Raw genomic sequence first — 26,430 nt, 5'->3', positions numbered from 1 at the left:
AATTTCTTGTGGAATTTAATTAGAAAGGAAGTATTAATAGCATCTGTATGTGCAACTCTATTTTGCCTTGTAATGTGAGTAGCCTTACCTGAAGCCAGACTGATGAAAAGCCCATTGAACTTCTTTTTCTTTCCTCTTCTTTTTTTTCTTCCTTTTATAAAGGAAAATAATGAGCCAAAATCAATAATAATAAATATAGTAATAATACTTAATAGTAATAAATCCCAGCAGGAATCAACTTTCTATGAGCTCCCTTTAGAATTTCTCTTTTAGGTCAAGAGATGATGCTAATCGATGAGGCATTTTGCAAAAGTTCGTGCTCTACTTGTCCCAGTAATGAACCTTCAACCTCTAATTCTCTTAGTAGCACGTAGTTCCTCGATGGGAAAGTCACTGTGGGAGCCTTCATGTTGAAAAGCCAATTATTTATGCTAACTGGGGGCTTGGTACTGTTTGCCTTTGGTCCCTGGTTGCTTGGGCAGGCCTGTTCCGGGGCCACCCCGACACCGCGGGATGAGCGCTGGCTGCGGATCAGAGCTTCCAGGCCGCTTTCTTCCCAAATGAGGGACTGTGCTCCCAGGGCAGGGACCTCATTCTGCCTTCAGATTCACAGAGTATGCCTGCTGGATGTCATGACTGCAGAAGGTTTTAGCAGAAATATAGATAGCTCATTATAACAAAGAAGTGGATTTCTTTCCCTTCCCACTCAAAACAGACTTGGGTTTTTAATACTCTTTTTCATTAATTTGCTCACAAAAGTGAGAAGAAATTGAATTCAGTCAGTGTCTTGTAACTTTATTTCAATTATGAGATCATAATGCAGAGTCTATTTTTTAATGAATTAAGAGATTAAGGCTTTGTTAATTGAATTCAGCATGGCTTGTAAAATGCTTTGTTCAGATGAAAACTGCAACTAAAATGCGAAGCATTTTCTTTTGATTATCTTGTTTGCTTTCCTTTTGTGGTTGCCACACAGGTGGGCTGGAGCTGGCTGGGGGCAGCGGGCAGAGCATGGCCTAGCTGTGCCTGGTGCTGAGGTTTGCAGCTCTGCTGGGATGTAATGGGAGATGTGGACCACAGGGAAGTGAGAGTGTGAGGAGGAAGCCAACACTTAATAGGATGGGTCATCCATCCCTTATGGTCATACATCTGTTCCCAGGTGTGCTTCAATGAATGCTATATATGAGGCAAACATATATATGCTATATATGAGTCCATTCTTCAAGTGCCTCTTTCTTTTTTTTTTTTTTTTTTTCTCTTTTTAGCAATCCTAATGCTAAAGGAGATCAGGCAAATAAGCAAAATTAAATTTCATCCTTAGTCCCCAAGCACACTCTCTTGCTGGTGCCAGAGACCTGAGTGAAGCCTGAATGGAGCCCCCTTGTGCCATTTCATTTAGCTGGGGCCAGGAACTTGTCCAGTGGTTTCAAAACAACAGGAAGTGTGCTCAGGTGTCCCCTAGAACACCTTTGCACAACACAAAAACTTTAAATTGTCCCTCTGCTTCTCCAGTTCATTGTTGTATTTTCGGAAATACTCCTTTTCTTAGGACAATGAATGACCTGCGCAGCCCATCAGTGGTGTCAGAGCCTTTTTGTGGCAGCACCTGTCCCTCAAAGAACACACACCAGACAGCCATGTGAGCAGGGCCTATCACAACCACAAGGAGACAAGGTGTTTCTGACTCCTGTGTCTCACACTGGACTAAACAAAGACCATTGCCAACCAGATCACTTCGCAAAGACAGTTCCTTACCCTGACATGGGGCTGTTTGCCCACAGAGGTTTTATGGCATCACAGGTAGAAAGGAAGCCAAAGTTTTTGCTGAGCTGCACTATAAAGTGATGGTGTTTCAACAAGAGCCACCTCCTTAGTGCTGGTGTCAGGAGTGGAGATTCCCAGAGCAGCAGGAGTGGGATAAGCCCCTCCCAGCAGGGATGGCCAGAGTGGGGAGCACAGCAGGCTGCTCTATTAGCAGATGCCTGTTAGGAAGGGGGAGCACTTGGCTGCCTCAAAGCTCGGATTTCTACTTCCCTAGGCAAAAGAACATGTTATGCAACATGTTTGCAATGACCTTTAAGACAACCTCTGCAAAGCATTCAGGCACTCTGTTTTCCTGAAGATTTTTCAGCGTGGGCTTCCAAGGAAGACCAAGATCTTATTTTATATATGACATATGCAGGATGATCTCTCATCTTGTCTGGCAAAGGTTTAAAAAGTGTATGTGAGAGCAAGTGTCATCCAGGCATGACTGTTTAAACACAGACCTTCTGGGATAACATGAGTCCCTGGGCTGAGGCCTACACTTAGATCACTGACTCAGCTGAGTGATTTTTATGATTACATGGAGCCAGGCAACATGCTAAGGGCTGAGCACCTATGTGAATAGTAAATAATCCCACCATTTGCATTCCTCCAGCATGCCTGCTTTTCCAACCAATGGCCCTGACTGCCTTTTGGAGGTGGTGGAAGTCAGTCCTTGGTTTATATCTCATCAGGGGGTACAAAACCAGCGAGTGCATGGATCTGAGATGCTGTGCTGCAGGGCAAGCTGTGCCTGCCATGGCACCACTGTGCTCATACAGCTGCAGTAGGCTTGTCCAGCCAGCCAGGCACTGGAGAAAGAAATCACAGCTCACTGCAGTGAGAGTCCACTGCCAGCACTGCAGCAGAGAGGCATTTTTGTGACAAGGAACATATGTTCCCAAGAGATTGTGATAGTATGAGCCGGGATCTTCTCATGTTTTCTTGTGCTGCTGTGTCACCACAGAGGAGGTGGAAACCTGGATAGGAAACCTGGGCATTCTTCCTTTGCAAAACCCTTTATTTCTGGAAGGGAACCAGTCTCTGTGCAGGGCACAGGCATGTTCAGGCACTGGGGCCGCTGGTGACTGTCGAGGACTTCCAGCAACTCCTAGATCTCAGGCTCATGCAGGCACTTGGGCTCCAATTATAGTGATATCTTGCTCTCAGTCCAATTAAAATTTCATAATCTCTCCACCAGCTGGGGTGGACAAAGTGTACATCAGGTCAAGAAATATCTTCTAGCTATAGTACTTCTCTGGGAAGTTTTTGGCTCCATGAGGAATAGTACCTATACAGATCTGATGGAGAAGGGCTGTAAAACCGCAGAACTTGCAGCTTCCTTGCAGCCCTTTTTGCAAGCTATTTTATTCTACGTTTGGGGGCAGGAAAATTAGGCTTTGAAATATGAGTTGTAGATAAGGCTGTGAGGAAGCTTAGGATCACAGCCTTAGGTGAAAATAAAACTGTAATACATAAAGCATTAAAAAGGTGAAGTATAATGGCAGCCTCCAAAGACTTGTGAACAGCTGCAAGGCAGTCTGCCTTATTGCTGCGATTTTAACATGAATTATATGACACTAGGAAAGACCTGCTCCTGATCAGAGAAATGGCTCCATGGCTGTTTGCTGCAATACACTGAGGGCTCTGTTTTAATCAGAGGTAGCTGCCATTCGGTCACCTTTTTGTTAATGGTATTATTGATTATTCAGAGCTGCTCACAAGCCTCAAAGCACTTTACAGAATTAGGGGAAGCCTCTGGAGCAGAGTTGTTGTTTTTTAGTTTGTTTTTCTTCTGTGGAGCAGTTTCACTGCAGACCAAATCCCGAGCTCTGTAGTTAGCTCCATCTTAACTAGACCCTGCTTACCCAAAGTTTCCACTGGCTTTGGTGCTCACCCAGCAGAGGCAGTGAGTGGCTCAGACTGTGCAAATGGCCAGTGCAACCAGTGCCACAAAATGCTTGGAATATTGTCTAGTAATACCTAAGAATTAAATTTGTAAATAATATATGAATTCATTAATTTGGGTCTTGCAGATGCCCATCTTTGAGCTGAATGTTGGTCACAATTTGGGAACTGCATGTTGTGGGCAGAGCCAGATAGGATGCACTGCTGCAGCCCCACACGGAACAGGAGGTTTGAGGCATTCGGCCCAGGCATTACTGGTGTACTCAAGCATGTTTTGACTCACCAGCCTCAGTGAACAGAGATTCAACCCCAACAACTGCCCATGTCCCTCCCTAGATTTGAATTGAGAACATGATGTGCTGAAAGATAATGTGCTCTCTGAACTTGCGCTGCAGATGCAGCTAGTGAGGGGCAAGGAGATGGGCAAGCATGACTTTTCATCAAGTAGGAAAAGTTTCAGAGCAGAAGTCATCGCCTGCTGCGAGCAGCTTCAGGCCTGGCATGACAGCAGCAGTGCTGCTACCATCTGTTGGTGAACAGCAGAAAAGGAGCAACAATAAACCCTCCATAAATCACATCCCAGACACGCAGGTACATGTGGCACCACATTGGCCGCCATTCCTCAGCGAGCACAGGAGGGTGTGCTGTGCTGCACAGACCCCTTGGAAAGGCTGGGTCAGAAGCAGCCTTGGGGGCAGTGGCGGCTGTGCTTGCTCTGGTGAGCAGCAGGTGACACTCAGCTTGGGACACAGAGGGAGGCGGGCAGGGGAACGCAGGCAGAGCACTGCAGCAGGCTGGCAAGCAGCGATGGCCTCCCACCTTGTTTTCCTCCAAAATCCCATCCCTGGTGGCTCTCCTTCAGGGGGGTGGCAGGGATGGCAATGTCAGGGGGACAGCACAGCTCCTGGGCTGCAGCTTTGCCAAGGCCACCCTGTGTGCTGAGAAGCACAGGCTCTGCAGGCACAGCAGGTGTTGGGGCCAGCGAGCCCTGCAGGCTGTCTTCTCTAGGGCACAGCAGCTGTGTGGAGCAGCCCTGGCACAGTGGGAATCTCCTGGTGAGTGAATTCTGTATTCCCAGGCCCCTTTAGCAGAATGTCCTGGTGTGGGGGGGCCTGGCAGAGCTGCAAAGAGAGTGGGCTGAGTCACTGCGAACAATGGCTTTAAGAAAGTGATGGTATGCCTTAACATCCAAGAGATGCTTGTAGAGATCTGAACCTGCCCTTGAAGGTGCTGCTAGCCCCTGGCAGAAGGGTTATGGCTCCAGAGGTTTATTTTTTGTTTTAGAGGACACTCTATTTATCATTTAAAAGCGCTCTCTAAGATGGCAACCAGCCTTGACCACAGCTCATCTTCCCAGCTCCCTGTGGAGCAGGGCTCCCGCAGCTCCCACTGAGGTTTTCTGTAAATGTTGTAAAGCTCTTTTTGTATTTTTAATAACAAGGTGGACAATAACTCTATTTACAGGGAAATCTTCCTTTTGCAGGAGTATCATGTATACCTCTTTCTTATTTGTTGCTCTCTGTTTCTACAACCCTCTTGCAAATGGGTAATCCTTGTTCTGATTTTTTTTCTAGCAGAGATGTTTTGTTTTCCTGTTGGCTGATGCTGTCTGTTCAGTCTGTGGAGGATTAACCTATGTGCTGTTGCTAGGTGGCCTTAAGCAAAGAAATAACGCAGATCACAGACTCCTGCATTCCTACAGTATTGTAACTCCCTTGTTCAGCAAGATTTTTCTTTCTCTGTCCCTCTTATGTTTTGTGTTTATGGTTGCAGAGGTATTCATTAGAAGATGCGCATATAATTTGAACAAAAATAATGGACCAGAGCTCTCTAAGATGTCAGGTTTATTTGATCTTAAAATATTTATTAACACTCTTTGCCAGCTCTTTCCATGGCTTGTCTTCTGACAGTGGCTAAACCTCCTCCTAATAGTTTTTAGATTTTTCTTTTCCTCATGTGAAGTCTTGGGCTCCTGAGGAATACCCAGCTCATCATTACAGCCCACAGGCGCTGGGAGAAAGGGGTTCCAGTGGGGCTGGGGATCACACCCCCCTGCGACCACCCAAGTGTGTCAGGGTCTCATCAGGGTCAGAGCATGATGGGTCTGGGCATCCCATTTTGTACAAAAAAATACCTAGAGCAAGGAAGAGTTCAAGGGAGAGCTGCAAAAGTGATTGCAGGGCTGATAGAATCATCTGGGGAGGCAAGATTAGAATTTTGTAGCTCAGGAATGCCTTACTGCCAGGCCGCTGTCTACCAGTGCCTGTCATATTTTGCAGCACTTTAATGCTTTTGCTCAAAGGACCTTTGAAGTCTCTTATGACCTAAATACAGCCTAAATCATGGAGCATTCCCCAGAGAGACATAGCAGTTATTGGCTCGGTTTGTTCCTGGTGAAACTGAGGCAGAGTGATTCAAGAGCATTGTTTTCCTCATGGCATATGCTCAAATGTGCAGTTCTCAGAGGTAACTGCACTTCTCACTTCTTGTGGACACAGAGTCAGAGGGGCACTGCCCCAAGGCCATAAAATACTCACCAAAAACCCAGCCACACTTCTGTTGACTTCAGAGCCTAACTTCCATCTCTGCTCCAGCTCCTGTCTCTGCCAGTATTGCTCTGGTCCTCTGTGCCCTGCCTTCACAGACACATTTTCTCCTCACAAAAATAGTGAGAAGGATTTGTGGAGCGGTTTCATAGTGAAACGGGACTCTGCAGCCTTCTTTTGTGTGTGCATATCTCTACCAACTTCTGACATTAGCATTAGAGAGGCAGTGAAATCAAAGGTACCCTGTTTCTTCAGGTGGGTGGTGGAAGAGAAGGGCCTGTGAGGGCAGATGGGTGCTCCTTGCAGTGTGTCCCTGGAGAGAGCACCTGGAGTTCTGGCTCTGCCTGGAGATTGGTGTCTGCACCTCCAGAGATAGCCATCAGAATGAGCCCATTGCATTTATCTTTTTTCCTAACCTGTTATTTATCCTGTTGTTGCACAAGTAATTCCCTCTACTGACTGCTAATATCCTGGGGTTTAACATTCTTTTTTACTTTAACCCATCCTGCTATTTGAACTGCTCATAAGCAGCATTTATCAGCCTTCTTCAGATGCAAATACATCACCGTGAATATTTAATGACTTGGGGTTTAATTTTTTCACATCTTTTCTTGAGAGTTCATTTTATAGACATTTTCTGATATGCAGTTATTCTTAAGTCATTTGAAATCTCCTGAAATTGCACACTGGACTCCTAAATGAATATTTCACACTGATGCCACACAGAGCAGTTAACAAGTGGCTGTGTAAAGCCCACAGTGCTGCGGACAGGTCCAGCCAGCCCCATCCATGGCCCCATGCAGCTGTGCTCTGAGTCTGCATGCTCAGGTGTGCAAATGTAGGCAGCACTTGGCACAAATATTTTCCACATCCAAAACATGTTTGCTGTTACTGTTTTGTCTACGAATGCTCAGGTCGTTTGACAGTAAGAAAAGGCAGGTACAGTACAGCCCCAGGCAGAGTGGGCAAAACCCACTCCAAATTACAGAGATCTTTGTTTTGCATCACTATCAGTTGCCTGCCTCTATTTCTGATTCCCAGCTAGGAGTGATGTGAGTGACGGGCCTGCCGAGTGCTTACCATGGATACATTCCTCCTTCTCAGCCTCTTGTTTTTCAGGCTGGCTCGTGTTGAATCTGGCAGTTTGCATTAATAAAATAGGTTGGTCTGAAATGCCCACAGGACTTTTTTCTCCTAACACAGCAGGGTGGGGTTTTTTGTACATACAAAGGACTCTGATGTAAAAATACATATTTCTACAAAGCTCTTCTGTTCTTCCTCCTGTGGCTCTTTAGTTTGGCTGCCCCAGCCTGGCCCCAGTGCTCAGTGCTGAGGTGGCCATCTGCACCCTGTGAGCTCAGCACTGCAGCCAGGATGGGCTGATGGGGGTACGGCTGCACTGGGAGCCTCACAAGCTGCTGGAGCTCACTGCAGTGGGGAAGGATGGGCTGGAAGCGGGGCAGTGGCCTGGACTGTAGGAGCAGTCTAGGCCCCAGTTAGCTCTGACACTTGGCAAGCCTTGGTTCATTACCAAGTGTCACTGTGTCTCAGTGACCTGTTCTCATCCAGCTAGGCTGCCTTTATCCTCTGGTCATGGGGCAGGAAGCTGCTAAAAATACCCTGAAGAGGCAAACTTCCTTGTTGACACTGATGTTAGTAGCTCCCAGGAACTGGAGGAGCTGCAGAGAGTGCCTGGGAGCACCCCCTGTCCCAGTGCCACCCTGACTGTGACAGGAGCCCTGTGGTGGTGCTGGGCAAGGTGCACCTGAACATACAGAACTGCCAGGGCAGAGCAGGGGCATGAGGACTCACAGGCAGGACCCATCTCAGTGCTGGTGCCACTGACCCCTGGAGGTACAAGCCGTCTTTTTCCTCCTGCCATGGCAGTACCTGAGCCAGCAGCTGATGTGGTTTCCTCCAAGGGACTGGCTCCAGCCCCTGTGTGCATGTGCCCACCCAGGACAATGAGGCAAGTGGCCTGGAAAGAGCACCAGCCCCCCACACCATGTCTTATCCTGTGGAGGACATACCTCCCTCTCCAAATTGCTGGACAAGAAACAAAGTACTGTGTGTTGGGAACTATTTTAACTCCTGAGGAAATCAGGCCAGTTGTTGCTACCTTCTGAAATGACTCAGCCCTGCGGTAGCCTCCAGCTGAGAGCTCTGCCAGGTGCAGATGGCTGCAAATTCCAGAAGAGAAATTGTGATGGTTTTCTAAACTTTATACCCAAACTTCTGTAAACTTTGTACATATAAGCAATTTTCTGCAGGTTGTCTTTCCCTCCCGCTTTCCTTACATAGGAGAGGGCCCTGTTCCCTGTTTGCAGCTAAAATTAGGAAAGTGGTAAAAACTTGCCACTGTGAATGTGTAACTTTCAAAATATGAATGCTAAAGTTTTGAAAAGGCCTGAATTTACTTGCTGGGAATTTATTTCCACTGGAAGTGAAGAGAAGCTTGGCATTTAGCTTCCCTAAATTCATTGGGAAACCCCAGCCTATATGCCTGTTAGATATGCTGGACACCTCCGGAGCATTTCACAAACTAAAAGCAGAATCATTGATGTAATCGAAACTTCCTGAAGTTTTAGCTGGCCTGCGGTATCAGGACTGCTCTGCTGTTGGTTATTAATGATCACACAGAAAAGAGAAGGCTCATACAAATGTTATGTCTTATTGCTATTGATTGCTTGTAAGGGTATTACTTGACCAGAGTATGGTGAAATTGATTAACTTTATTAATTATTTATTGCGTAGTAACTAGATATTTAATGTATCTGTACAGCTATTGTGTCTCCTCTGCATTTTGATTAACGTTTTCCTCATGGAGAAGAACAAACCCGTGCAGTAAAGCATCCTTTGTGACATGAAATCCGGTGGCTGCGCAATGCCTGCCCCCGGCGAGGCCGGTTCCCCTGGGGACCCTGTGCGGAGCAGCCACGGCTGCACCGAACGCCGGAGCCACCCCGGGGCCACGGCACTTCAAAATCCGCCCGCGGCCGGGGAGCGCTGCCGTTCCGCAGCCTCGGCCGAGGCAGTGAGAGGCGCAGTGAGGGGCGGGCAGCAGTGCCGGAGGGGGGCACTCGCTGTGTGCCCCGGCTGGCAGCGCGGGGAGGCAGCAGTGCCCCGCTGCGGGGCTGGCGGCATTGCCGTGCGCGTCGCGGCCGCTCTGGGGGCCGAGCCCGGGGCACGTTGGCACGAACGGGAGCGGCCGCAAACCGGCGGCTTTGGGGGGCGTTCGGAGAGGAGCCGTGCCCGGCGGGAGGGCCCGAGCCGCCCCTGCCGCCTCCTCCTCCTCCTCCGCGCCCCCGCTCCGGCCCCCGCCTGGCCCCGCGGCTCCGCTCGCTTTCTCACAGCTCCCGCTGCTTCCCGTTCCTCCCCCGGCTCCCGTTGCTATGCCCCGCCGGGCCGGCCGCCGGCAGGAATTCGTGGCCTGTCCAGCTGCTCCCAGCGTGGCCCCGCGCCCCGGCTGTGCCGCCGGGAGCCCCTCCGTGCCGCTCGCCCGAGGCTGGGCACGGCACCAGAGCTGCGGGCTCCCGCATGCTGCAGCGGGCTCCTTTCCCACGGCGCGGCCACACGGAGCCGTGCTTTTTCTCTCGAGAAGACGTGTCAGGATCTGACATTCTGTTGTGCCCCGAGTGGCGATGGCTCCCGGGAATGGCCATCACTTTGGGATCACATTCCCCCGGGATCTGCGGGCAGGAACACTCAGCCCTGCAGCCGCCACTGTGGCCGCCAGAGCCGGCCCCGCAGTGCCCGCCGTGCCCGGCGGCCGCGATGTTCGAATTGCCCCGGCGCTCCGTGCCGTGCCCTGCCGTGCCGTGCCGAGCCAAGCCGTGCCGTGCCCTTCCAGTTGGACCCTCATGGCAGTGCCAACCTAGGAAATCCCCTGGTCGCCCACACAGCAGTGGTGGTTGCCCAGAGAAGTGTGCAAGCTTCTGGAGCAGGAGTTTTTCATCTGCTGCCTTCGTGGATGGTTGTGCCCGCCTCTGAGAAATTCCACACACCGGGACCCTGGGCATTCGGTGCCTGATTGGAGGACACAACAATAGTATTGAGATACGTAGTAAGATAACCAAATAAACAGCAGGGCAAATTTTTAAAGTTGATATTGTTATAAGTATTTTAAGATTTTGCACTGATGCATATTAAAATGGGCATTAGGATTTTAAAATACAACCATAAAAATAAATGTAAACAAATCCAGTTCTCTTTATACCCTATGGCCTCTCCTATTTTGCCCAGCTGGCTGTAAGTCTTATGGCTGATAAGACTTATTCCTTTCTATCTACAAAAGGAGTCCTAATAAGAGAAAAATAAACACTGCCAATTGCAGGATTTAATCAGAACATCAATTTGCCTGATAACAGGGAAATATTCTCTGACCCTTCCAAAACCCTCTGGAGAGATGAAACTGAGAGAAGTCTGAAGAAACCTATGCACATTCTATAGAAACTACTTGACAAATCTTAGTGAATTTAATAGAAAATGAGATCTTTTCCCTGGGTTTTTGGCATCATAATTCAATAGCAATGAGATAATTTTCTATTCAATAATTTCCTATTCAATAGTGAAGAGATAACTTTCTTGTGAAGTTTTTTACAGGAATAAAAACTGCATGTTCTCACACTGCCACCTGCTCCCCACCGCAAGCTCATCCACGTTATCACACCAAATCAGAAGAGGGACCATAAATATATTGGTATTAAGGAACAAACTTTCTTTAAAATGCCTCTTTCAAAACTGCCTGCGGGTCTGCCAGTGCAGCTGTGGGCTTTGCTAATCAATAGCACCATGCAGTACGTTGTGTCTTTTTGCGTAATTACAGAATGAAAGCAAGCACAGAAAAGAACCAAGTGGAAACTATTAATTTTGTAGAATGGGACTTGATTTGTGTTTCAGTTTTCTTTTCTTCGGTTCAGTGGGAAGGAGCTGGAAGAGGAGGTGACAGCAGCAGTTCGGCTGCCTGTCCTCAAGCTGCTTGGTTTAATGTGAAGCCGCTGTTTGGACTTTGCTTTTCTGGACCCATGAGCAGCTCTGAGGGTGGAGAGGCAGCATCTCCTGGGGCAGGGATGTCAGGCAGGGACAGGCTGAGCTGGGACATGCTGTACTGCAGTTGTGAGCACTGGTTTTGTACCACTGCTTGCCAAAGCAGCCTGTGATGGTTTTCATGGCAGAGACAATCTGGAGGGTGAGAAGGTTTTGGTGCAAAGCATCTTTACTTGGTGCACACTTTTTATAGACAGAGCAGCAGTAGTAGATAGCTGGGTAACGCTGTTAGGATTGGAAATGTGCTCAAGGACCATTGTATACATACTTACGAGGAAACAGAGGTGGGGAGAGATCGCTTCTCCCTGTTATTTTATTGCAAAAATACCAGTGGAGTGGAAGCCTTTGGAAACGTATGAATTTTTAGACGAGCTGTGCCCTCCCATGTAAAATGCTTCTGAGTCCAGACCATGGCGACAGGTTGCTCTGTGATAGGAGCCGGTCCAGACTGCTGGTTGTGTTTGGCAGCCTTTGATACCACATTTTGAGAGTTTCCATGGTGTGGGTGCCGCCAGGTCCAGTTCCCGGGGTGAGTTTGCCCCAAGGCCTCACAGCACTTCCTAACCCCTGCTGGGACCGGGCTTAATGGCTGAGAAAATCCACCGTCCACCTCGAGAGATGATCCCGGACTAATGTGAATGGGAGTTTTTGACTGCAAGGTGGAAGGAAAAGTGATGTTCCCACTATTAGCTATTAATATTGCTAAACTTTTCTCTGGGTAGAGAAATCTTCTGTCTCTGGAGTGTAATTCTGAACATCTCATAAACATTACACAGATACATGCTACAGAAATTTATAATCAAAAAAAGAAACAAGGATGCCTGAATGTATGCGGGACATGAATCACTCCTAATGCTGGAGGTCGATCCATACCTTAAACAAGTATTCAGAGTCCAAGTGCTAATTATCTGCTAATGGGGTATTTGTTCTCCTTCAGTTATGTAAAAGTACACGGCATTCAACTTAAAGAGTGCACTTAAAAGGCTTTGTACTGGTGGAGAAGGAACAGCTTTGAAGGCTGCTGCCGTGCTTTGCCCTGGAGCTCCTGGAGCCCCTTGCTGAGCTCCTGGTGCTGCCCTTGCTGTGCCTCTCCTCTCCTCCAGCTTTGTCATTCCAGCTACCTTCGTTCCCCGTATCTCAACATTATCCCAGTCAGCAATGCTGGCAAAGATGTGAATAAAATTATAAACCCTATATCGTGGCTTTTGCCACCGCTGCTGGCCAGAGAGCAGTGAAGATGCCTGTTGAGTACAAGGGGAGCTTCCACCCGAGTAACAAAGCCCGGTAAAGTGAATGAGCTCTTTGATCGCAACCCTGGGAAGAAAGGGTCTCAGTGGGCACAGTGAACTACTCTCACGGGGAAAGAGATGCAGTGACCCATCCTCATTGCAGAAATGCCTTGTCGGAGCTTGCAGAGCTGAGCTGACATCAAGGAGAGGCTGAGGGACAGGGGCCGTGCTGGAGCCAGCAGCTGGAGAACCTGTAGCATACCTCCACTGGCCAGCTCACCTTCCTACACCAGGGCTTCACCCACTTTTAACTAATTCAAATGAATGATGTATTTAATGTATTTTTAATTCTTTATGTCCTTTGAACAGCAGCACAGACCCACGACCAACAGGAATGAAAAGAACACAGAATATGTGGCTCACAGAGACTTTTCTCTGAGGTGTGATAAAAATATGGAAACTTTATACTTTCTTATACTAAACATCATAAGATAGTAAGTAACATTATCACTAAGTTTTCATGACAGAAATATTCAAAAGGCAGATGCAGAGCCTGGAATATTCTTTGTGCTAAAGGTGTTTTTGTCAGGAAGTTCAGATCCTCTGCCTGACTCCCTCACCTAATTGGAACAGAGGCCAAAATGAATAGAAACTTTGCTTGGTCAACTATGGAATACCTGCTTGTATTTGTAGGGCATTGCATGGATCTGTGTCTTTAGCTCTATTATCAGTAATGACTTTTACTGTAACTATGGAGAGGGGTGAATATATGATTCATCTACAGATGAGTATTTTGTGATATTTGAGCTAAATTCAGCTCCAGTGTACAATAGTATTTTTTTAAAAATTTCACTAACTGCACCATTTACTCTATCTTGATTTCAGACTATTGTAACTTCTTTAACTAAAAAAAAAAAATGATGGAAGTAAGAGCCATACACAAGTGAAAAAGAGTTTGAAATTGCTGTGCTTATTAGAGATGTATGAATACTAATATTGGTACACATGGTATGTGCACATGAAACAAGTTCCTAATACTGTTCCTACCAAAATGTGTTTCACAGTGAAATTTCCCCTTCCGTTTTCAATGCTCTTGATAACATCTCAATCTCTTTTCACTATAACTTCCCAAAGTTGTACTCAGGTGCCTTGCCTGCAGACACCTCTCCTTTCCGTGCACATCCTCCCTCTGCTGCTCTGTAGCCCAAATATAAGGCTGTGTCAGTCCTTGCTTAAATCTAAAATGTGGGATGCCAGTTATTTATTTATGTAAAGTGTTTGGAGGCTTTAACTCAAGAGCACCATAGAAACTGGGCTGGTATTGTAGTCGGGGCTTTTATTCAGGTTGTCTGATGAGCTGTGGATGCTGCCTGCCTTTGTGTGCTCCAGCCCCGTGTTTATCCCGACGCTGCCTTTGTGTTCCCTATTTGACATATTTTACTGTAAATAAAGAGAGACACTGTCTTGCAGCTGTATCCACTGTGACATTGGACTCTCTGCTGAATGATTGCATTGTGCTGTGTGCTTTGAAAACATTATCTCTTTTAAGGAATAATCTAGTCCTTTAATAGTTTCCTGCATGTGCCTGTATTCCTTTGCACATCCAGAGAGCTCAGGTGTTCGCTCACCTCTGTCAGACCTCAGCCATGGCAGCTCCTGCTGTGCTGAGGGCTCGTGAGGGTACAAGTGCCTTGGGTACCAGGTCTTGGCACTGCTCAGTTCTCATTTTGCCTGGTCTTTTTAGCTGCACGTTCTGATCAGATTGTGCAGTATGGCTTTTTCTGGGACATGAGCCTTTTGCCACATTTTTTAGATATTATGCAGCATCTCCTAATTAGGTCTATTCATATAATATATTCTTTATTATAGGTTGACTCTTACTGGCTGCTATACAATTATGGTGATCTTCCCTCTGCTGCCTGCTAATGGGTGATCACCCTCTCAGTCTTTTTATGTGTTGAAGATACTCCTCTTTTTGACTTTGCAAAGTTTAAATCCTTACTGAGGCTGGCTTTCTCAAAGTAGGCCTGATTCACTGGGTGCTTAACTCCCATAGTTATTGTTGAACATCCCTTTAATGAAGATTGTATTTTTGTCTTTACACAACTGTGTCATTTTTATATAACTTGTAATTGCAAACTGATACTGAAACACTTTCAAAATAATTCTCTATATTTAGAAATGTATAGGGGTTTGCTCTAAGTACTGAATGCAAATAAATCTATAACTGTAGAGAGGCTGGTAGTCCTGCCTGCATTTTCCAGAGAAAGCCCAATCAGTTTCCTATAGGGCTGCCAGGGTAGGACTATCTCAGATGTCACTATTGTTATGGATAGCATCTTCCTGAAAGTCGTCAAACTTTAAAAATGGTGTTCACTGGGCATGCACGTGGCAGAAGAGAGCAAAGCAAAATGAAATCAACATCTTGAGTTAGCTGGCGTGAAAAGCAAGTGTATGGTTCCCCAGCAAAGGAGCACATTGAAACCAGCCCTGGTGTCTTTGAGGAGCAGCGTAGCAGGGAGTGCAGGGCAGGGACCACCATGTCCCCCCAGATCAGGGCTCGGTGCCTCCCTGGCAGCCTCATGGGGCTCGGATGGTGAATCTGATGCAGGAGGTGGCGGATGCCTCCACCAGCAAATCCTGTGTTCAGACAAGCCATGCTGAGCTCGGGGGGCTCCTCTGCATCTCAGGACTAGTTCCCTCTCCCCAGCAGCTGCCTTGTGTATAGTATAGGATCTGTGTCATGCATAATATAGAACAATGACATTCCCAAAAGGGGTTACAAGCAGAGAATCCGGCATCCAAATTGTCCCAGCGACCTGATGAGACATGGACGTCATTTGGAGCTGCGGGAGGGCTCTTGGTTCTCTCCCGGAGAGAGCAGCTCTCACTCTGGCAGTCTCAGCTTTGTGCTTTTATTAAAATTCCCCAGAATAAAAAGAAAAAGCATCTGTGAGGGAACAAGATTGATAAGAGATTCAAAATATATTTTTATTGCATTCTTAAATTACCATAATTAAATTAAATTATTAAATGTATTTTTATTAGATTAGCACACAGGCTGGTGTCACTTGCCTTAAATATTTTAATAAAGCCTGTGAAGTCTTCCCTTGTTATTAGTGCTCTTGGAATGTATCTATTTTAATGACAATATGAGTTTAAGTTCTGGTGTTGGGAAGAGACCCTGGATGGGTGAACTCTGCATTTCTCTGCAGGGCCCAGCAGGGTTATGGGGGGTTTTCTTTGCTCAAGAGGGGCTGTGGGACCACATAAACTCTATGTACATATATCTGGAGGAGATGCACAAATGATGTGTTGTGACAATAGAGCAGCAAAGCATTTAGGCACATGTTGGAAAACTCTGTAGAGCAGAGATGTACTTACAGAGCAGGGCCTGGAGGAAATCTGTGTATTGCTGGGTTTGAAGATAATAGAGAGGGATGAATTAATAATTATATATGTGTGTGCTACATTTAAAGACAGATAATTTTTTTCCTGTCAAATCTACCTTCCTGCTTTCTTTATCACTGGCTATAAACTGGGTATTTCTCAACAGATGCCACCATGGAAGGCACTGGTTTTGAGGGTGTTTTAAGCTGCTGTTTTTAGCAACAACCATAGGACTGAACTTGAACTACTTTCATGGGAGGGGCTGGGGATGCTCAGACCAGGGCTCCTCACCTTGCTCTGAACTGGGTAGGGCCTTGCAAATAACCTTCTCACTGGCTCTCTGGCAACAGAAAAGGCAACAGAAAAATTAAAATGAAAATTTATAGATTTCCTGATGAATTTTAAAAATGGAGAAAAGTTGTTTCATTTTAATTGTGTGATTTAAAGTTGTTTTAAAAATGTAGAAAATGTGGGAATAGAGGGCTGGATGGCAAAGGGGCTTGGGGTGGCAATGGGGCTTGGGAATTACTTGCCAAGTGGAATGTGTAAAACTAAGATTGAAATCCCCTCTTTGCTTGATTGCATGGGGATTTGAATTTGGGTCTCTGAACTCCTCTGAGAGTGCCCAACCGCCAGCACATTCTGGGATGAGAATCTGTCCTGCTGAAGCTGTTCTGCTTTGTAAGAATAATTAAATATTCATTGGGCCAGTGAGAGAACAGAAACAAGTTGATAGCCTGGGGATTAAGCCTCTCCAATAAGACAAGGATACAGAAGTAATTCAGTTCCTGATCCAACTCTGATGCTGAATGGATATTAATCTAGGGTCACGCTGACCAAATTTACCAGGATTCTGCGTTTTTCACCATATACATATTACAGCATTTTTTTCTCCTTGTCAACTTTCCTTATTTCTTTACAGAAGCTGCTACTACATTTGTTTTTATAGTGGTGAATCTGTGTCAACAAGAGTTATCCCCATTTTTATTGGAATCAGAATTGGGGCCATGGGCTCTTTAGTAATCCATCCTTGTTCCAGGATGCTTTTTTGAACCCCCAATTTGCTACTTAGTGCAGTGGGGTGGAGGAAGTATACCTTGATTATAGGGGCATTACAGGAAACATTTTTTACTATATGTCCAGTCTGTGGTGGTGGCAATCTGGAATCACACAGTAGGAGGGAACTGTAAACCTTTAATGTGACATTAATAAACCCAATAGTTTCTGTCAAACCTTAAGAAAACAGAAAATCAGCACTAAACATCTGTTCAAATGTGCTGCTGCACTAAGGAAAATTTTTACAGTTCTATACTGAACTCCCTGATTAAATGACAAACTCATTCCTGAGTTGCTTGGGTTTCTTTTGGTGTGGGGAAAAAAGAAAAAAGGAGGATATTTTCCAGATGGAGCTCACTAGCAAGAATGCAGCGCCTATACCCAGCCCCCTGCACCCCCGGTTATGCAAGCCCGCAGGCTGGGCACAGCCTCTCCGCTGCCCTGGGGCCTGGCTTCAGCACCTTCCTCCGACACGGCTACTTGCACAGGATCTTGGCAAAAACCCATTCCTTTCATTCAGAGCACCTTCCCTTTTGATGTCCAGATACACGGCTGGACTCTTGTCATGGGCCATCACGTGCCGGGCTGAGGATGCTCGGAAACAATTCCTAACTCGCTGCTTGGGGCACAGTGAATGAACTGCTGGATGCACCTCGTTCTTACGCAGCAGTAAAGGCTCCGTGAAATGAACAAACCCTGTCTAAGCGGGAGAGGAAACTGATGGAGTGTTTATTTTGAGTAATTTCATTCATAACTTGGCACCAAGTGCTCCGTGAGATGACAAGTTCAGATTTTTCTAGAAGCTGCCTTCCCAGTGGGCAACTCCAGTCCTGCTAAATTTAACACCTCAGGAGAGGCAGAGTAAAGTAACTCTCCCTCCCAGCTCTGCACAAACAGGCAGCGGAGGGGTGTGTGTGTGTATGTGTGTATGTGTGTATGTGTGTGTGTGTGTTAGTTAAAAACCGCCCGCGACTTTCCCCGCGGCCGCTGCGCCCTTCGCGCTCGGGGGGGATTTCAGCGCCCCCGCCCCGGTGCAGATCAAGGGCGGCGCGGCCGGGCCGGGCCCGTGTGCGGGGGCTGCGCTCAGCGGGCCGGGCCGCGGGCTCAGCGCCGGCCGAGCCGAGCCGGGCCGGGCCGGGCCGGACCCGACGGGGCGGGGGGGAGAGGGGGGGCGGCGGCTCCGCGCGGCCGCGAGTCCGGTCCGCGGCGGCGGTCCGCGTTTTGCGGGCGGCCGCTGTATTTCCCGGGCCGTCCATGGCTCGGTGCTGTTGGCTCTCTCTCCGTCTGATCGGCGCAGGCTGCGCGGGGCTCCCTACGGGATCAGAGCGCTCCCCCGCCGGGACTCCACTCCTCACATCCTCCTGCTGGGACTCAGCTACATTTCCAGCCAAGCCTGGCTTTATTATGTGTGTCTGCACTGCAGCCCCAGCAGCAAGATCAGGAGGAGGAAAAGGAGCCAGGACAAAGAAAAGAGAGGGAGGCTGGCGAGAGCTAAAGAAAATAAAAACCCAGGGCAGCAGCGGCAGCAGCGGCAGCAATGAAGGCAGGAGCGGTGCCACCTTCCAGCGAATAACCCATGGAGGCAGCTAGCGGCCCCGGCATCGATGCAAAGAAGCACTTACCTTGTTCCGCGAAGTGCGTGCGTGCAGGGGAAGGCGGCGGCGAGCGCGGCCGGCCGCGGGGATCCCACCCGTCCGCCCGCCCAGCTCCAGCTCCGCGCCGCGCACGGCCGGCCGCGCCGCGCCGGGGACACGGGGCGGCCGCCCCTCGGCCCCCGCCGCCAGCATAAAAAAGGACTCGTCGCCCTCCCCGGTCAGCGGCGGGGGCGAGGAAGGGAGAGGCAGCCGGGGGCGAGCGGGCAGAGAGGGAGGGAGGGGGCCGAGCGCGGCCGAGGGAGGATTTAGGAAAATCGCAACAAGGTCGCACCCCCGGAGCGCCCCGGATTGCCGGGGCCGGAGCTCCTCGTGGGTTTAGACACTGAGTTCTCGCCGCGCGCCCTCCCCCACCCCATAGCCAGGGACCCCGCACAGGGCTCCGCTGCTTTTTTTTTTTTTCTATTTTTTTTCTCCTTTAAAAAAATTTATTATTCCGAAAGTGCGAGCCGGACTGAGCCGCAGGGCGCCTGCAAACTTTAAAGAGAACAAAAAGGCGGGTGGGGGCGCGGGCCGGGCTCGCTTTGCGTCGGTAGAATTTGCACATCCAAGGGGGGGGGAGGGAAGGAAGGAACAAAAAAACTCCAAAAAACAAAAAACCCAAACAAACAAAAAAAAAACCCAAGAAGGAAAAAAATATTGCAACTGTTGCGCCCGCGATTTTTCTTCTTTTTTCTTTCTTTTTTTTTTTTAATTTTTTTTTTTCCCCGGGGGAAGGTGCCCGAGGGGGTGGAAAGAGGAGTTGAACTTGCCGCATTGCAACAGGCGAAAGAAGTGAGAAAATCAAATAATCGATCCCGCTGCTGCCGCTTCGCCTCGCAAAGTTTGGAGGTGCGGGGGGCGGGGGGGCGAGAGAGAAGGCAGGGAGAGGACGAGAAGGAAGGGACAGGAGGAAGACGAGGAGGAGGAGGACGAGCCACGGCGCCCGGACATGTCCAGGAGGAAGCAAGCCAAGCCCCGCTCGGTGAAAGGTAAGGCATCCTCCGCCGGCCCCCGCCGCCGCCGCCCGGCCCCGGGCAGCCGCCGCCGCCTCCGCCGCCGCGACGCGGCCAATCAGGGCCGGGGCCCGGCTTGGCGGGGATTGCGAATCCCCCCCCGGTACGGGCCGGTGGTGGCGGAGACCCCCCCGGAACCGACGGCGTGTCCCTGCGCGGGGCATCCGCCCGCCCGCCGCCCGTTCCGGGGCTCTGTGGGTACCGCGGTGCCGGCCGAGACTCGCCCGCGACACGTGTCGCGATAATTGATGAAAGAAGCCGGTGGCATCGTTGAGGCGGGGAGGGAGGAAAGTTTCGCGGTGATGCTCGAGTGCGGTGGCGCATCGGCGGACCGAGGAAGGGAGGAATGAGCTCACTCGTGTTTTAGCCAGTTAGCCCGAAATTAATGTTCCTTTATGATTGGGAATAGTAGCGCCGTCTGTTTGCTCCTTCTGTCCAATGCGCGTAAGGGTGGTGAAAGAAGGGGAGAATTAAACCCGATTTGATAGATAGGGGTTAAGAATTTGCTTGGGCTTGAAGAAACAATGGCCAAATTTAGTAACGGCTTTATGAGTAAAGGTTAGACATTAAACTATGCGTATTCTTCTCCGTGCCCAGCGAAGCGGTGTTTAAAATCTCCTGTTTACCTCCGTAAGGAAAACAGCTGCTGGAGAAACGTAAAGGGAGGGCCGGGACCAGCCCCGCGCCGTACTGCACGCATTGCCAGCTTTTTGACTTTTAAGTGAATGGGTGCGAGAGAGAAAGCGGGATTCCCGAAGCCTTTCGCTCCCAGCCACGAGGAGGTTAGCTGATGTTGGGGAAGGTTTTATTGTCCTCTGCACAAAGCAGAAGTCGCAAACTCAGTGGACCCGAGGCTTTGTTGTAGAAGCACAAAAGGATCAGAACTTTGGATGCCCAGAAGATGAAACAAAAAGTCCAAAGCTTTTGTAATTAAATAACTCGTAAATGAACAAAATTAGCGTGCAGTTAATCGACCCGCTAAAGAACAAATTGAAACCCCATGCAGGGCCATTTTATATTATTTGTGAAATATCCATTCTTTAATAGATGATTGCAGTGTAAGTTGTATGTGCTTCAAATGTTTATCAAGTTTTTGTAAAGTCGGTCCTTCATCTTTGTACAACCCCCTTAACAATTTTTCCCCAAACTAAGAGCGCCTTTTAGCACCATTGTGCTGTGGGGCAGGTTTGCAGCGTGGCTTTGTGACCCTCCGCAATCCCGGACAATCTGCTAAAGGAGCTGCTTCAGTAATTTGTAGATGAATGTTTCAGTCTCTGGCCAGAAAAAAGGGCAGAGATAGAGCTATTTCTAGGGGATGCTCTGAAATACATTGTTTGAAACTAAAAGAATCACAGTTTGAGAACAGTGGAGCAGGCCTTGGGTCATGACTTCTCTCAGATCAGGGGATCACATTTAGTGGCCAGGCCTCTGGAGTTTAAAATATTTTCCTGTGCTAAAGTGTCACATTTAACATTCAGGAAATAGTTCTGTGCCAGTGCAAACAGTGTTTGCTCTAGAAGCTCACTTAGTAAGCCTTGACATCTTGTGACATACAATGTTAGATATTTACCATTTATTACTCTTTTGTTTTCTTCCTCATTACTTTTAGGCTGCAATAGCTCTTGCAAGTGGTTGATACTTTATAATGAAATTTTGACTCTAATTCTGATATAGAACTGATCACTATTTACATGATCACTTTTTATGAATTAAAATAGGTAGCTTACTGGCAAGTCAGCTGAGAAACATTATCCCTGTAATGCAGAAAAATCTAGAAGGTCTTTGCAACAGTGAGTTGGATGAAGCCCAGTTTTTAAAGATGCAAAATATTTCTGAGGTCTATAGGCACAAAAAAAATGTTTCCAGCTTCAGCAAAAACTGGATGTAAATTACAGGTCTTAGTTTGAGCTGCCTAACGGGGAGTCTAAGAATGAGCTGAATCTGGGTGAAATTCTGGATAATAGGAGGCAGCTCATATGTGCATGTAGGATAAAGAAATTCTTCATTTCTTTCTATTCACCCATATCTTCTGCTTGTAAAAAGTCCGTTGTATACATTTTGTGGTCTAGGGAGCTGGCAACCCAGTAGATTGCCACAGTACACGTTTCCATGGAAATAATTGAGATGTAATAAATAAAGGCACTCTGAGGTCATAGGTTTCCCAATTCAACTGAGAAGAAAACAAGCATAAATTACGTGGATATATGTGTGACATTTAGGAGTTAAAATAATTTAACATTTTTCTCTTTTCAATCTTTTATTTCACTTTGTATAACAGCTTTGCTATTTATTAACCACTACGAGATTTGTGTATCCTTTTTCATTCAGAAACATTATGCACTAAAATAGGATCAGTCTGTGCCTGTGATGAAAGGGATTATTCTGCATGCAAAAAGCAAGTTGCCTGCTCTCAAAGTGGGAGCAATGCTGACTTTAAAGAAGTGATTGACTTTGACAGAAGTATCGAATGTTGACAAGTCTTAGATGAACGTTATTGCAAATGAAGTGATAGCAAACCCAAAGTGGATGCCAGCACAGCTGCAGGTCAGGTGGCCCCTGTGCTGTATTAGGAGGTCTCAGGTTCAGCCTGGCAGAAACTTACAGTAATTCCTGCAGCTGTAACTCCAGCAGTAGCCCTGGGCTTCCCCCTGACATGGGATTTATGATTTGCAATACAATTCACTGATTTGTTTTGACCATTAGTTTGTGCAAACTTGAAGATACTAACCTTATAGCTGGTAGTTGGGGACAATGCTGGCCTAAAGGAAGGTGGTTTCACATCACTGAGAATGGAATAAAAGTGGGAGTATTGATGGTTTACAAAACAAACACTTAGGGGACAGTGTGGTGGTAGCAATGATGAAGTAAAATACTTTCTGAAGCTTTACTTCACATCACAGATGAAGCCCATGAAAGTAATTTTCCTCAGCACAGACTCTTGCCCTGTTGCCAGTAACCTCAACTGCTGAGAGCTTTTTCAGTTCTCTGTAAGGAAGAGTTATACCTTGCTCAGTGTTGTTAAAACCACGTGGACCTGAACCCCAGAACATAACACAGCTGTCAATGTCAAAGCACTGTGTCTTGTCCCCCATTACAGCTGATATTAACACCGGCGTCCTTAAAGGTTTGTTTGGTGCTGGCTGCTGCAGGGAGTGGGGGGCACCCAGTCCATCAGGGGGCTGAGGAGGGCAGGTCTTCTTTCCTGCCCTTGGTCAAACTGCAGCTTCCCTGCTTGGAGGTGCTTCTGGAGGGTGCCGTGCTGGGATGTGGGATAACGGCAACCCGTGGATCTCCAGTCCCATGTAATGGTAATTGAGGCATTACTGGACTGCCCTTTGTGGGACTGGGCTCGCATTGGCGCAAGGTTTTGAGCATCAGATGCACTTTGGCTGCTGAATTTGACAGTTCTGCAAATTGCTGTCAGCTTGCGGGGGTATTCTGTGCATAAACGTGCTAGTTGGTAATCAAACTGTTTTGCAAAAGAATGCACTAATTAACTCTAGATTTGTTATCCTACTTGAAGTTGCAGAATTGCTGTCATATTTTTTTGCTTTCTGTTGGCAAAAAATGCTGATAGAAACTTTTGATTCACACCCTACCTGCCTCATTTGTGTCAGTCAAGAAGAGAAAAGGGGGGCTGCTCATTACTTCGTTATCTGCAAAGTAAATAAAAATACTTCAACCATTTGCTGAGTTCCAATTAGTTGATTGCTATGAATGATCTTCTTTAAAGGAATGCTGTTTTACCTATCTGCTCATACAAAGGTTTGATTTTGAATGTCTTGTGAAAAGGATTCTCTTTGTCTTGATTGATGTCAAGAATAAAAGCATGATGGTAATATCCCTTTGAAAGCTATTGTATTGTCAGCTCTGGCTGACAGCAGGAGGCCCTCCTAGTGCTATAGATTAGCGCTGTGAAAACACTGACATTTTCTTTGTTATATTGCTGTTGTTCTGCTTGCAAAGTCAATTATACAATGTTGGAGCTCAGTTACAGAGTTGACTGTGGAAGTAACAATGTCTTTCATACTTGTCTTAAAGATATAATTTTCCTTTTTTCCCAGTTGATAAAGAAGAACCTGAAGGTACTGGAACAGTACATTCTACAAATTAAATTTTGACAAGTATAATCATAATTGCCAAATACAAGAGACTTGTGCGATTATCCTTTAATTTTACAGTTCATTCAAGTTTCGGTGGAATTTTATTGATACAGTGAAAGCAGCAGCTAAAATTGATAAAACTCATATCAAATAAGATTACGCTCTTGATTGTTCTTTATCAAGTGTAGCTTTTGGGGGATTAGGAATAATTGGAGATGCTGGTGTTTCATTGTGGGGCTGGTGCCCTGAGAGTGTTTGAATCCATGCAGTATTCCGAGCACTGCCTTCAGGGATTAGCCTGCAGTTTTTAATTTTTGCCTGTGTATTTTGCTACAAGCCTAGCAGCGTTCTCCTCTGAACTCCACAAGTCCCATTTTCCTGCCTCTCTCTCCCTCTGGTATGCTCTCCTGGATGGGATCTGGGTGGTATTTAACTGGTTTTACTGATTGAAACTCCTGCCTGTGTGCAAACACCTTTTAATTGCGGCCTGTTCCCATTGGTCTCAGTGAATATAACGAATAAACATGGCCAAAAATTAGAAAGAGTGGGAAAGGTAGCGCAAAACGTTTAAATATAAATGGGAAGAAAATAGAAATCTCATCTTTTTAGTGATGCTATGTCTAAAGCCATGGAAGAAGAACAATTACTACTGTACAGCTCTTGGAGAATTCTTCCTAGGTTTTTCTTAAAAAATATTTGTGTACAATCAGTGCAAGTTAAAGAACATAATTCACTGCTGAATTGCTTCAGAAGACACATGCGAAAAAAAAATCAGAGATGTCTTGTAGGACGTTAATTGTAGCATTTCTAAATTACTATTATAAACTAATAGAGTAACAAAAGATTCTACAGTTACCAGTAATTTGTCAGGATTTATTTTGTTTTTCTTCAATAATTGAAAATTAATGTCTTGAAGTGAAAGCAGATGTTCATGCCATCCTCTGAATTGGATATAAAAATGATGTTTTGTAGATGTGTTAAGCTTGTGTAAATACAGATTTTCTTATCATAGATGTGGCTTTGGCTTGGATTTATCTATTGTTTGGTGCCAAATTAACTTTTAGGTTAAATGTGGGTAAGTGGTTTAAGCTTGGTTAAATTAACTAAATTGAGTACTTGAGGCAGTACCCAGTGATCAATTACTACAGTAAACATTTTAAAACCCTACCTCACCTGCTGGCTTTGTGAATGATGAGACTTTCTCACACTGTAGAATTAATATTTACTTCTATTTGATAGGTGCACTTGTAATTGTTTACTTGGCTAATTTTTTGAATTGGTTGATTTTTATCTTGCTTTCTATTTCCAATTTGTGAAATCAGTTTTAGATGATTACAATGTTTGAAAAATGCAAACCACATTTTTTTTGGAAAAAGAAATAATCTCTTGGTCTCATGCATCATATGTATTATAATATTCTCTTACACAAAAGATTATTAATTACTCACAATAATTGAACTGTCATATAAAATACCTATATCAGGTCCTCATCACTCCATCAATGTCCTCCGTAAATGCCTCTAAAAAAGCATGGCTATTATATTCCCTTGTATCCCAGTAAATGTGCTGGAGAAATGAAATAGTACTCTTATAAAACCTATTAGAGACTCCTGCTAAATCTTGACTGACAAATGGTGGCGGAGGGGAGGGCCTGGCTTTGGTGCATGCCTTGGTGGGCACGGACTCGGCAGGTGCAGGTGGGAGCTGGAGCCAAGTGAGGACCAGCTCTGAGCTCTGTGTGCATTCATTCCACATGTTTTAGAGCCCAGAAGTAGATTCTCCTGCATTTTCTTTCCTGATGTCCATTAGTAAATGGAGTTTAGTTCCTGGTTCCTTATTCTCTTAGACAAATAAGGTGATGGGAATTTTAAGTCCTACATCTTCTTGACAACACCTAGATGTACATATATGTGCAGCAGTGAATTATGGTGGCTTCTTGGAGTCACATTATTCTGGGGAGTAGAAGGATGTGCAGGGACTAAATGGTCTCTTGTGACATTTCCAGCTACAGAAGGCTCAGGCTTCGACCTCTTCCAATGGCTTGTTTTCAAAAATGTAAACAAAGGGACCTGATGGTGTTGGAAAGTGGGTGCTGCCATTTGGAACAGGCTCACAGATCTCGCTGTGGTGCCGTGGGTTGGTGGATGGTGTTAGCTTTCCACAGAATGACTTACTTCAGGTAGCACTGCAATATCTATCTGAACCCAGCCATAAGTGCCTTCATTATATTGTTTGCACTTGCATAGAAAGAAAACCTTTTCCTTTCTAGCCACAGATTAGGCCACAGAAAGACCAATTTGTAGAGCTTGTAAATGCCACTTGTTAATCATATGCAGTACAATTATTAATTTTTTCCCTCTTCCCCCTTGGATGTATTAAGTCAACTTTTTAGCTTTTTTATGTAATTGAAATTTGCCCTTTTGTTACCTGGGCATGAATTATTTTTGAAATGTTGTCATTACCCGCCCTGCTGTGAGGTTTATCTCTTCTGTTCATCCTAATTAAATAAAACATACTGTTGTTTGCTGGTCTCGTGTTGAACTGAATTACCTGCCTGAAGGCTCGCTGGTGTCGGCTCGCTTCTTGTTGCAGCAGCAGCCGTTGACTAACACATTTACTTTTAGATTTTCATTTCAAAGGGCTCAGTTTGTGCAGTGTGACAGGTGAATGGTGAATGCTTTACAGGACTTTCAAGAGCTGAA

At 46.5% G+C, this 26,430-nt stretch overlaps 1 protein-coding gene across 4 annotated transcripts in view; it reads left to right on the top strand.

The window, feature by feature from the left end:
• The window catches only part of ZNF423 (zinc finger protein 423), a 281,345-nt gene that overhangs the window by 37,166 nt on the left and 217,749 nt on the right, over window positions 1-26,430 (top strand). Inside the window, exons 1-2 of one of the 4 annotated variants that reach the window (XM_074551183.1) lie at window positions 18,249-18,790; window positions 19,348-19,601. The exons of the other annotated variants lie outside the window; for them this stretch is intronic. Coding sequence (XP_074407284.1) covers window positions 19,562-19,601 — 40 coding nt within the window. The 5' untranslated portion in view covers window positions 18,249-18,790; window positions 19,348-19,561. Of the gene's footprint in view, window positions 1-18,248; window positions 18,791-19,347; window positions 19,602-26,430 lie in introns of those variants that run through there. 4 annotated transcript variants of the gene reach the window in all.

Source organism: Zonotrichia albicollis, chromosome 13 (assembly GCF_047830755.1).
Source record: "Zonotrichia albicollis isolate bZonAlb1 chromosome 13, bZonAlb1.hap1, whole genome shotgun sequence".
Taxonomy (NCBI): Eukaryota; Metazoa; Chordata; class Aves; order Passeriformes; family Passerellidae; genus Zonotrichia; species Zonotrichia albicollis.
This window is presented reverse-complemented; position numbering and strand designations above follow the sequence as displayed.